At 34.7% G+C, this 12,584-nt stretch overlaps 1 protein-coding gene across 8 annotated transcripts in view; it reads left to right on the top strand.

Moving 5' to 3' along the window:
- Positions 1-12,584, top strand: part of COP1 (COP1 E3 ubiquitin ligase) — a 285,059-nt gene that overhangs the window by 90,169 nt on the left and 182,306 nt on the right. For 7 of the 8 annotated variants that reach the window (XR_004348688.1, XM_032624416.1, XM_032624434.1 and 4 more), the window contains one exon: positions 9,761-9,818. The exons of the other annotated variant lie outside the window; for it this stretch is intronic. Coding sequence is in view for 6 of the 7 variants with exons in the window: in XM_032624416.1 (XP_032480307.1) it covers positions 9,761-9,818 (58 nt within the window). In the remaining variant the exon portion in view is untranslated. The remainder of the gene's footprint in view (positions 1-9,760; positions 9,819-12,584) is intronic. 8 annotated transcript variants of the gene reach the window in all.

The following is a 12,584-nucleotide window of genomic DNA, read 5'->3' as shown; positions in this document are numbered from 1 at the left end:
GTTGCGACTACTGAGGACTACTTGCCTTAACTCTGACCCTATACCATGCAGAGGAGTTGAATTTGATGCCATAGGCGATGGAGGATACTGAAGAATCTTACGGAATTTTCAACTCGAACAAACACAAAGAAACACAAAGCACAGAAAACAAATTTCCTTGGCAGTAATGTAAAGGGTACTCTTCATACATCTGTAGTTTCTCATTAATTTGATAGGTAATAGAATTGCAGCAAGTAAAGAAAAATGTTTTTGAAATAGTTCAATTTCCTTTATTTAGAATATTTGAAGAATTCTTCAGTCACTAAGCCAGTTTTTGGAGGTGTATCAGGCATATATAAAACACAGTTTTAGGCACTGGAGATACAGTTGTGAATATGACAGACCCTAGAACTCTGCTCACATGGTTATATAAAGGACGGAAAATAAGTTATGCTGTCAAATTAATTATTCTGCTTAAAATATGGTATAAATAGACTTTTTGATTCCAGTAATTAAAATAATCAAAATACATTTAACTTAAATTATGTTTGATGAGTAGGTATTTCAGGACTTTTGAAAAACATCTTTGGGTTCTTGTTATAAACTGTAATTGTCACTGCTTGATGAAGATACTACCAGTCCTTTCTAATTCTGAAATCTGAGGTGTGAATAGGACAGATTTCAATGTGTATGAGTATCAACCAAACCTCTTGTTTGACATGCAGATTTTTGAACCCCACCCCCGAAATCTGATCATTAGGTCTGAGGTGAGTTCCTGAGATTCACATGTAGGCCTGGAGGATCATACTTTAAAAATATGTAAATACTGGTTTAGTGGGCAGTGAATATGTCTGTATTACTGACATGTTTTAAAAATGTCTAGGTAAGATATATTTATTTTCTTTTTCATAAAAGAAAGCTCTGACATTCAACACTAACGTTTTATAACTATCTTAAGTTTATTTCATTTTTGGGGAAGATAAGGTAAAATTTTCTATTTACTCTCTACTTTGTAAAGTTACATATCCTTCTGTAATGTCTTAAAAATGCCTTGAGTTATGTTCCTGGGCTTGAGAGAGCCAAAACAGTTAAAATTAAGTTTCTTGGAAGGAAGCAAATTATTGGTATTTACCAGCCATTCCCTGTTGATTCCATTCATATTACTGTGATTAGACCCTCTTGCTCATGGCCTTTTGCGCTTTCAGGTTAGAGTCATGTAGGAATCTTTTCACCCCTTTGCTTATTATAGGTGTACCTTGATTCTGGGAGGTCAGGGATGGGAGAAGCTGGGAAAACCAAAGCTATACATTGTAACCCTAGCTTAGATGTAAGAATAATTGAATGCAAGCATAAAATTTCATGTGCTGTCACCATTTTCTGTTTCTGCTGTTTACTGTCTCTCCTCTACCCAAGTTCCAGTATCTTTTTCCCATTCAGATCCTCTACCTTTGAATCTTCTGTTGCTGTTTTTGGAATGCTTCCTCTACTTTGTTTTTAAAACCTTTTTCTGAGATGATTTCAGAGACCTGGGTTTTTGTAACACTAAGATTTATGGCAGTTACATCATCTGATAATTAAAAATTTCTCCTCTGTGAATTATAACTAAATTGTAACTATTATAACTATTCCCACTCATTGATAAGTGGTTAGAATATAATGGAGTCAAATGCAGTACTTAGCCTAACAAACTGGGACTTTTATTAGCTGTGTTGGAGACAAATGAGTTTCTTCAGTCTTTTTCTTTTGAGCTTATTATTCTGTTTTTGAAATTCTACCAAGCAAATTTTTACTTCCAAAGGCAGTAAGCAGTAGATTCAGACCTGTTCGATCTTTCAGAAATTTTCCATCACATGTGCTTTTCACATCTGCCGGCAGTAAGTTTCTCCCTGAGGAAGCTCTTATGATGAAAACTTTAAAATGAATTGCCCTTTTGCTTTTCTTTTTAAACTTTAGTAATATTATGGAATTACAGACCTTTTAAAAGGCAGCATAATATGAGGTTCATACAGTCCTCCTATGTACTGTATATCTACAACCCTTTCTAACCATCTACCATTAAAAGGGGACAGAGGGTGTTGGAGGAAGTTTTTCCTGGATATTTGAAATACTCTGATAACTTCTGTTCTTTGAAGAATAAATTGAATCTCTTTTTCCTAAAGATCATAGATATGTACTCTGGAGCCCAATGTTTTTATTATTGAACTACCCTTATGTTCCCGAAGTAAATCCAAAGCTTGTATGATATATAGGTTTTCATAACCTTTTTGGGAAACCTTTGGAGTCAGATGTGTTTCACTATGTAGTGTTATGTCTTGCCCCCATACCCTTCCCTCCCCAATTTAGAAAGGTAACACAGTACATATGCCATATATTACATATACTGGAGGAGGAGTAAAACGTGGTTCCATATAATCAAGCACATTAATATTTCAGCATTGAAGCATGCATGTTAGCAGTCAGTGAGATAAACGGTATCAAAATCTGTTCAGGTCAGGTTTTCACTTCAGAAAGTTACAAAAAGTGTTTGATTTTCATAGTTTTGGGTTTTAGGAATTGAAGTTTTCTGTAATCTTTTTTTGTTGTTGTTTAACATCTTTATTGGAGTATAATTGCTTTAAAATGGTGTATTAGTTTCTGCTTTATAACAAAGTGAATCAGTTATACATATATATATATCCCCATATCTCTTCCCTCTTGCGTCTCCCTCCCTCCACCCTCCCTATCCAACCCCTCCAGGTGGTCAAAAAGCACCGAGGTGATCTCCCTGTGCTATGTGGCTGCTTCCCACTAGCTATCAGTTTTACATTTGGTAGTGTATATATGTCCATGCCACTCTCTCACTTTGTCCCAGCTTACCCTTCCTCCTCCCCGTGTCCTCAAGTCCATTCTCTAGTAGGTCTGCGTCTTTATTCCCATCTTGCCCCTAGGTTCTTCATGACCATTTTTTTTTTCTAGATTCCATATATATGTGTTAGCATACGGTATTTGTTCTTCTCTTTGTGACTTACTTCACTCTGTATGACAGACTCTAGGTCCATCCACCTCACTACAAATAACTCAATCTCGTTTCTTTTTATGGTAGAGTAATATTCCATTGTATATATGTGCCACATCTTCTTTATCCATTCATCTGTCAGTGGACACTTAGGTTGCTTCCATGTCCTGGCTATTGTAAATAGAGCTGCAATGAACATTGTGGTATATGATTCTTTTTGAGTTATGGTTTTCTCAGGGTATATGCCCGGTAGTAGAATTGCTGGGTCGTATGGTAATTCTATTTTTAGTTTTTTAAGGAACCTCCATACTGTTCTCTATAGTGGCTGTATCAATTTACATTCCCGCCAACAGTGCAAGAGGGTTCCCTTTGCTCCACACCCTCTCCATTACTTATTGTTTGTAGATTTTTTTGATGATGGCCATTCTGACCAGTGTGAGATGATATCTCATTGTAGTTTTGATTTGCATTTCTCTAATGATTAATGATGTTGAGCATTCTTTCATGTGTTTGTTGACAGTCTGTATATCTTCTTTGGAGAAACATCTGTTTACATCTTCTGCCCACTTGTGGATTAGGTTGTTTGCTTTTTTGATATTGAGCTGCATGAGCTGCTTGTAAATTTTGGAGATTAATCCTTTGTCACTTGCTTCATTTGCGAATACTTTCTCCCATTCTGAGGGTTGTCTTTTCGTCTTGTTTGTGGTTTCCTTTGCTGTACAAAACCTTTTAAGTTTCATTAGGTCCCATTTGTTTATTTTTGTTTTTATTTCCATTTCTCTAGGAGGTGGGTCAAAGAGGATCTTGCTGTGATTTATGTCATAGAGTGTTCTGCCTATGTTTTCCTCTGAGAGTTTGATAGTGTCTGGCCTTACATTTAGGTCTCAATCCATTTTGAGTTTATTTTTGTGTATGGTGTTAGGGAGTGTTCTGATTTCATTCTTTTACATGTAGCTGTCCAGTTTTCCCAGCACCACTTATTGAAGAGGCTGTCTTTTCTCCATTGTATATTCTTGCCTCCTTTATCAAAAATAAGGTTGACCATATGTGCGTGGATTTATCTCTGGGCTTTCTGTCCTCTTCCATTGATCTATATTTCTCTTTTTGTGCCAGTAGCATACTGTCTTGACTACTGTAGCTTTGAAGTATAGTCTGAAGTCCGGGAGCCTGATTCCTCTAGCTTCATTTTTGTTTCTCAAGATTGCTTTGGCTATTTGGGGTCTTTTGTGTTTCCATACAAATTGTGAAATTTTTTGTTCTAGTTCTGTGAAAAATGCCAGTGGTAGTTTGATAGGGATTGCATTGAATCTGTAGATTGCTTTGGGTAGTATAGTCATTTTCACAATGTTGATTCTTCCAATCCAAGAACATGGTAATCTCTCCATCTGTTTGTATCATCTTTAATTTCTTTCATCAGTGTCTTATAATTTTCTGCATACAGGTCTTTTGTCTCCTTCGGTAGGTTTATTCCTAGGTATTTTATTCTTTTTGTTGCAATGGTAAATGGGAGTGTTTCCTTGATTTCACTTTCACATTTTTCATCATTAGTGTATAGGAACACAAGACATTTCTGTGCATTAATTATTTTATCCTGCTACTTTACCAGATTCGTTGATTAGCTCTAGTAGTTTTCTAGTAACATCTTTAGGATTCTCTATGTATAGTCATGTCATCTGCAAACAGTGACATCTTTACTTCTTCTTTTCCAATTTGGATTCCTTTTATCTTTTTTTGTTCTCTGATTGCTGTGGCTAAAACTTCCAAAACTATGTTGAATAAGAGTGGTGAGAGTGGGCAGCCTTGTCTTGTTCCTGGTCTTAGTGGAAATGGTTTCAGTTTTTCACCATTGAGGACGATGTTGGCTGTGGGTTTGTCATATATGACCTTTATTATGTTGAGGTAAGTTCCCTCTATGCCTACTTTCTGCAGGGTTTTTATCATAAATGGGTGTTGAATTTTGTTGAAAGCTTTCTCTGCATCTATTGAGGTGATCATATGTTTTTATGTAAGTTTTTTGAGCCCAGTATTTATATATATATATGTTTAATTTTATTTTTTATTTATTTTAAAAAATATTTATTTAGTTATTTGTCTGCTTGTCGGATCTCAGTTGCAGGATCTTCGTTAGGGCATGCGGGATTTTAAGTTGTGACATGCAGGCTCTTAGTTGTGGCATTCGGGATCTAGTTCCCTGACCAGGGATCGAACCTGGGTCCCCTGCATTGGGAGCGTGGAGTCTTAACCACTGGACCCCCAGAGAAGTCCCAAGCCCAGTATTTTTAAAAGCCAAACTGTATATTGCTGAAAAGGCCATTTTAATCACTGATGTTTATTTGTATAAAATCTTTTGTATAAAATTTGTTGTACTATCTTGTTGAAATTCTTACAAATACCACAATATGAGTAGTACTACTGTCTATTCTAATGAGTCCGAGACACTGTAGAAGAAAAGATTTCACCTTAATTTTCAATTGAATTTTGCATCAAAAATTTCTCTTAGCTTCCTATTCATTTATAGATATAGCTTATATGTGAAATTGACTTAACAGTCTTTTTTAAATTATTTATTTAAACATATTTTTTATTTCTTTTTTTTTAATTGAAGGATAGTTGATTTGCAATGTTGTGTTAGTTTCAGGTGTACTGCAAAGTGATTCAGTTTTTTATATATATATATATATACACATGCACACATATATACACATAATACACACATAAATACGTATATATACACATAAATACATATACATATATATTCTTTTTCAGATTCTTTTCCCTTATGGGTCATTACAAAATAGTATAGTTCCCTGTGCTGTGCAGCAGGTCCTTCTTGATTCTCTATTTTATATATAGGGGTGTGTATTTGTTAATCCCAAACTCCTAATTTATCCATCCCCCCCATTTCCCCTTTGGTACCATACACTTGTTTTCTATGTCTGTGAGTCTGTTTCTGTTTTGTATATAAGTTCATTTGTAAAAGTCTATCTTTTAATTACAAAGTATATCTTTGCTTTTGGAAGCAAATAATTTAACTGACAGTAAGTAGTTTTGTGACATCTACTTGCATAACTGTGAATTTCCCTTGTAACTTGGATTAACAACTGTATAGTTTTCATATGTTTTTAGCTGAGCTCCTCATTGTCACCAGCAAGAACATTAAGAATATTTTTATCATCTTATTTTCCCCATCATGAATAAAGTGTATTATTCCTAACTCAGTTTTAGTTACTATCTTGAAATTTTCTTCTTGCCCTTGCCATTTTTTGGTGGCTTTGTTTGTATAACTTATTTAAAATAATTTGAAGTTATTTATTTGACATTTATTTGAAATAATTGATGACTCTCATATTTATAGGTTGCCATTTTTTTCACTTTTCTCCTTAAATTATGTCTATGAAGTGGGTTGGGCTAATCCAGGATTTCCTCACTCTTCAGTTGTAGAATGTGATGTGCCTAGGGAGCATAGCATGGTGGTTCAGTGTAGACTCTAGAAGCTGACTCCTTGGCTTTGAATCCTAACTCTGCTATTGACTAACTTTGTTAACTTGGGCCAAATGTATAATCTGTCAGTGGCTGAGTTTCCTCACTTGAGAAATGGGAATGATAATAGTGTCTACCTGAGTTATGAAGTTTAAATTACTTAGCTCAGTGTCTACAGCATGGTAAATACTCAATAAATGATAGCTGTTAATACTGCTGTTGTCATTACCATCTGTGGATTGTGGCTAACTCAGAGATAAGCAGTAGAATAGCACCAGAATCAAGAGAACCCAGCCCAGGCAGTGCTTTCTAATATTCTCTTCTAATCATGTTACTTTATACACACATAGAAACACACACACACACACACACACATTTTAAAAAGCAGAATTAAAGGGATTTATTTTTTCAGATTGCTTCTGTTGTGGTTGTATATGCAATAATAAATTTCCTTAGTGAGTAAGATTAAGATCTGAAATAAAATAAATTTCAAACTCTGCAGTTATTATTAATAAAATACTATTTAAAACCTGTAATTTCAATACCTTCAACAATCTGATGAGTACTATTTTTAAACATGTATTTGAAATGCAGTGTTATCTCACTATATACACTGATATGTCAATATCATTGTTCCAGCCTGCAGTCAAAGAAGTCTGAATTATAACACCATAAAATAATTATATCTAGAAATAGTTCTGTTCTATCAACCTCTAAATTTGCAGCTTCATAATTTTATTAATGTTTATACAGATAATAGGGAATTAGGTTTCATTAGTGGAAGGAACACAGATTTTTTTTTTAACATCTTTATTGGAGTATAATTGCTTTAATGTTGTGTTAGTTTCTGCTGTGTAACAAAGTGAATCAGCCATATGCATACATATATCTCCATATACCCTCCCTCTTGTGTCTCCCTCCTACCTGTCCTATCCCACCCCTCTAGGTGGTCACAAAGCACCCAGCTGATCTCCCTGTGCTATGCAGCTGTTTCCCACTAGCTATCTGTTTTACATTTGGTAGTGTATATATGTCAATGTTACTCTCTCACTTCGACCCAGCTTACCGTTCCCCCTCCCCATGTCCTCAAGTCCATTCTCTACGTTTGCATCTTTATTCCTGTCCTGCCCCTAGGTTCATTAGAACCTTTTTTTCTGTTTTTTAGATTCCGTATATATGTGTTAGCATACGGTATTTGTTTTTCTCTTTCTGACTTACTTCATTCTGTATGACAGACTCTAGGTCCATCCACCTCACTGCAAATAACTCAGTTTCATTTCTTGAGTAATATTGTGTATATTGCCACATCTTTGCCACATCTATTGCCACATTGTATATATGTGCCACATCTTGTTTATCCATTCATCTGTCGATGGACACTTAGGTTGCTTCCATGTCCTGGCTATTGTAAATAGTGCTGCAGTGAACATTGTGGTACATGTCTCTTTTTGAATTATGGTTTTCTCAGGGTATATGCCCAGCAGTGGGATTGCTGGGTCTTATGGTAGTTCTATTTTTAGTTTTTTAAGAAACCTCCATACTGTCCTCCATAGTGACTGTATCAATTTACATTTCTACCAACAGTGCAAGAGGGTTCCCTTTTCTCCACTCCCTCTCCAGCCTTTATTGTTTCTAGATATTTTGATGATGGCCATTCTGACCGAGGAACACAGATTTTTGAATGCATGGCATTTCTTCATTTTTAGCTCTGTTAGTGTCTGGTTAGAGTATACTGAAAATAGCGTGTGATCCTGTCATATCAGTTCATGACTCTGTGCAAGGAAAGTGAGAATTGGTTATATTTCATCAAAAGAAATTCATTACACGATTGTGTTAATTCTTTAATTTGTAGTATAAGTGCTTTGAAGGGTCTTTCTTACATAAGTCTTACTATAGGAATGGTTAAGATCACTGAATATCTATTATTATGTATTGCTTTATAAAAAAAGACTACTGTGAAGACAGTTGCATCTCATTATATTTTTGAAAGCATAAGTTTGTATGTTATTGATGAATTTTATTCATAGAGGGTAAAATTTATTGAACATCTACCATTTTTTGGCATCGTACTGAGAAATTAACCCACTTAATTAAATCTTATACCTCTCTGAAGTATCTTACTCATTTAGCAGATGGAGAAGCTAGAGAGGCCAAATAAGATCAATAACTTGCCCAGAGTCATTTAGCTGCTAACAAGTGAAATTCAAACCCACTCTGTACTCTTAAGAGTGCCTCTCATATTATAACCTTTGTGATTATTTGAGTACTAAAGTGAATAATGATTTTGTATATTTATGTAAAGAGACACACTGAAATTAGTATACTTAATTGCTTAAATTTCATTAGGATAGACAAAAATATAAACATTTCTATAGTAGAAATAGGGAAGAATTTTTAAAAATGTAAAAAACTGTTGATCTATCATGGTTGATGTAGAAGTTATATCATTTTCAAGTGTTAATAGTCTTCATAAGCTAATTTATTTAAAGAAGGGAGGGAGGTAAGAGTGACGTGATAAGATAGATATGGTAAGATGGAACTCTTAGGAAGAGAAGCTAGTCGGGACTTCTAGAGGTTTTTCTAGGGTTAGGTAGGAAAATGCACAGAGAATATATATAATCAAATAGAAAGAACCAATGGAGAAAGTAGACTCTGTTCCACTAGGGCAGAGGTAATTAGAATATAGATTTTGGGTTATGAAAGAAAGATTATTGGTATTTTACCATTTCTTCCATTCCTTTGATAGTTTTCTTTCACGTGAGGTGATTATCATAACATTTTGAAGCTTGAAGGGACTCTAGATATAGCTAGAGATAGCTAGTCTCCACTCATCTCACTTTGCAGTTAAGGAAACAGTTATTATAAGGTATTTGTCCAAGGGTACTAGCTCTAGTGTCATAACAGGATCTGTTAACCATAGCTTTTGACTGCATGCTTGTGCTCTTTTCCCAATATTCTAAGTCCTCTTTTCCTTAGAGTTCAAACATATTAACCTATCTGAAAATGAAATTGTAGGAAATACTTCTATATATACACCTATCTTATGATTATTCCCTACTGACATTCTTTCAAGGTGAGTATATTTAAGGTGGTGGGATGAAGGGGTAAATTGTTTAAATATTTACTAATTTTTTGTTTATGGGATATGTATTTATTTGATGTCTAATTAAATTATTGGTAATAAATATTTTCTTTGCTTAGAAATTAGAAATATTGGATTTATATATGATATATTTTAGATTTACTTTTTCTGTTGCTAAGAGAATGTAAAAACTGAAATCACATTTTTCTTTCTTCATTTTGCAGTAGTATTATTGATTCCACAGAATACAGCCAACCTCCAGGTTTCAGTGGCAGTTCTCAGGTAAATGATACATCTAACAGTATGTTACAGTGGTACGATAAATATAATCACCTGAGTTGTAAAATCACAGATGAGTTTACTGGAATGTCCTGTCATAAAGACAGCTGTTTTGAATGCTGTGGCATTGATTAGGACTTGAATAGCTCTGATACATAATCAGATATATATTTGCTCATCACTGAGTTAAAATTTTTTTTTAAAATACTGGTAACATCAGACCTTGAGAGGAAGGAAATACCATAAGAGGAAATTATGAGTAATCAGGGCATTGTTTCTCTCAGATAAGAAAGTTGTAATTTATTGATGAATTACCCATTATTATGTTGAAAAGTAGTTTTTCTGTGGAAAGTAAACTACAGGCTTGAGGAAAATAGACTCTGGCTTCTCCTTTTCTTTAATTAATTGTATGATTATTTTGATTTTTACTGCCTTCATCTCTGACTTGGGGATGCTGACATTTGTCAAATATAATTTTGAGGCCAGACTTTTTTTTTTTTTTTAAACTTTTCACATTGACATAACTTCAGACTTAGAAGTTACAAGAATGGTAAAAAATAATTCCTTTATATTCTGTATGCAGGTTATCCAGATGTTAACATTTGATCACATTTGCTCTATCATTCTCATTCTGTCTCTCTTTTATATATACACACATAAAATTTTTTCTTTGGATGTTTGAGCAGGGTACAGACATACTGTTCCTTTATCTCTAAATACCCCAGTGTATATTTCCTTAAAAACAAGGATATTGTCCTATGTAATCACAGTATAACTTTAAAATTCAAGAAGTTAGTGTTGATATGGTGCTATTATCTAATCTCTATATCTTACTCAGATTTTACAAATTGTCCTTCCAGTATCCTTTATAATATCCTGTTCTCCTTAAAAGGAAAAAAACATAAGGCATTCAAATGAGGCATGTTCATTTGTGTATTCATTTTATGTAATAGTGCAGTTATTTTTATCAAAGTGGAAAGAAAATTCTTTCGGATCATACAGCTTTTATTTGTGTTTTTCTTTCCACACTACTTAAATAACTGCCTCTATTACTTTTATGGTTAGTTTGTGTAACTACTCTGTATATCCTGTGTTATCTTCAACTGCATGCTTGGATTTGGCCTGTTGTTTTTTTATAGTAAGTTTATAGATTGGTTTGTATCTGTTTCTGAACAGCCATGAAAACACCAGATCTAGGTGTTTTTTTTTTTTTCTTTTTTTTCGGTACACGGGCCTCTCACTGTTGTGGCCTCTCCTGTTGTGGAGCACAGGCTCCGGATGCGCAGGCTCAGCGGCCATGGCTCACGGGCCCAGCTGCTCCGCGGCATGTGGGATCTTCCCGGACTGGGGCATGAACCCGTGTCCCCTGCATCGGCAGGCGGGCTCTCAACCACTGTGCCACCAGGGAAGCCCTAGGTGTTTTTTAAATTAGACAATGGGATATATCAGGAGAAATTTTTAAGAATTAAATTGAAAAAAAAAAAAGAAAAAAAAAGAATTAAATTGAAACATCCTTAAGAACTTGAACTGGAAAAGCAGTCTCTGAATCTGGAAACAGGCTTGGCATTCACAGCTGTTCTCCTTTTAAACATAATCTCACAGAACATCAACATCAGACATAGTCACTCTGGGACGGTGATGAAATGAAGCAAAAACCAAGATCACTTCATAAATTTATTAAGCACATACAAAAAGAAGTCACTGTGTAAGCCACATAAAATACCAAACACACCTCTATCATGGCTAATATGAGCAGTTGCTGTTTCTTTACTAATTACAACTTTAGTCTCACTGTAGTTTTCCGTTTGTCTAGGTAAGATATATTAAGGTACTCAATCACAGAATTATCTCCACTTCTTGATAGTGTCCAATCTAGAGCAAAGCCTTACTTCCTTGAACCCTCCCCCAAATCACTTAACATGGGCCTATATCCTATAAGTAGTTTGTAACATACTCTTACCTTAACCTGTAGTGTGCTGTATTCTTTGTTGCAATGAGCAATAATAAAATTTGTTCAACTACAGGTGTGTTCCTATTGGTCTTTGGCTGCAGGGCTTTGACAAAGTCTCCATAGAGGAACAGAGAAGATTTTCTGCTATTGCCATTTATATAACATTGATTTGGAATTTCTAGCAAATTCCATAAGCTAGAAATAATAGAAATTGAATAGAAAAAAAAGCAATCAGAATAGTTTTTTTAAAAATTTTTACTGTTTGCATATAATAAAGGAGACTTCTGGTTTGAGATTGTACACTAAGCCAATGTAATCCCTCCAACCTCCACCCACTAGAAATCCCACTGACATATTGCTATCCTCACACTGAAAACTTAAAAAGAATTTGTAAAGATAAAAAGAATACTTAGGAAGTCCACCTAACATATGAGTCACTGTATGCAGAGTAAAAGTGTGCTTTTGGATGAAGTAGTCTGGGTCTCTCAGGAGACTCCAACCTTAGTATCTGCTGGAGGACAGGGAAGTTGCTGAGGAGGAAAGCCTACTAGTGCTTATGGGATAGAACTAATATGACATTTTGTGCCGAAGTCCTTAGGCTTCATTTCTAGGTATACTCTTTAGAAGAGGCAGACTTAAAACAGATTGACACAGAAAGACTTGAAAACAAAGGAGTAGTTGAGGATAAGCCTGGCAAATATAAGAATGGTAAGAAATACAACAAAAACAAACAAACAACAAAAAAGGAAAGAAGAGTAGACCAAAGTAGAACTCAAGGAAAAAATCATAGAAGAGAGATACAGGTTTTCACATAATGA

This window comes from Phocoena sinus, chromosome 1 (genome assembly GCF_008692025.1).
Source record: "Phocoena sinus isolate mPhoSin1 chromosome 1, mPhoSin1.pri, whole genome shotgun sequence".
NCBI lineage: Eukaryota > Metazoa > Chordata > Mammalia > Artiodactyla > Phocoenidae > Phocoena > Phocoena sinus.
Note: the sequence above shows the minus strand (reverse complement) of the source record. Positions and strands in the feature narration are given on the sequence as shown.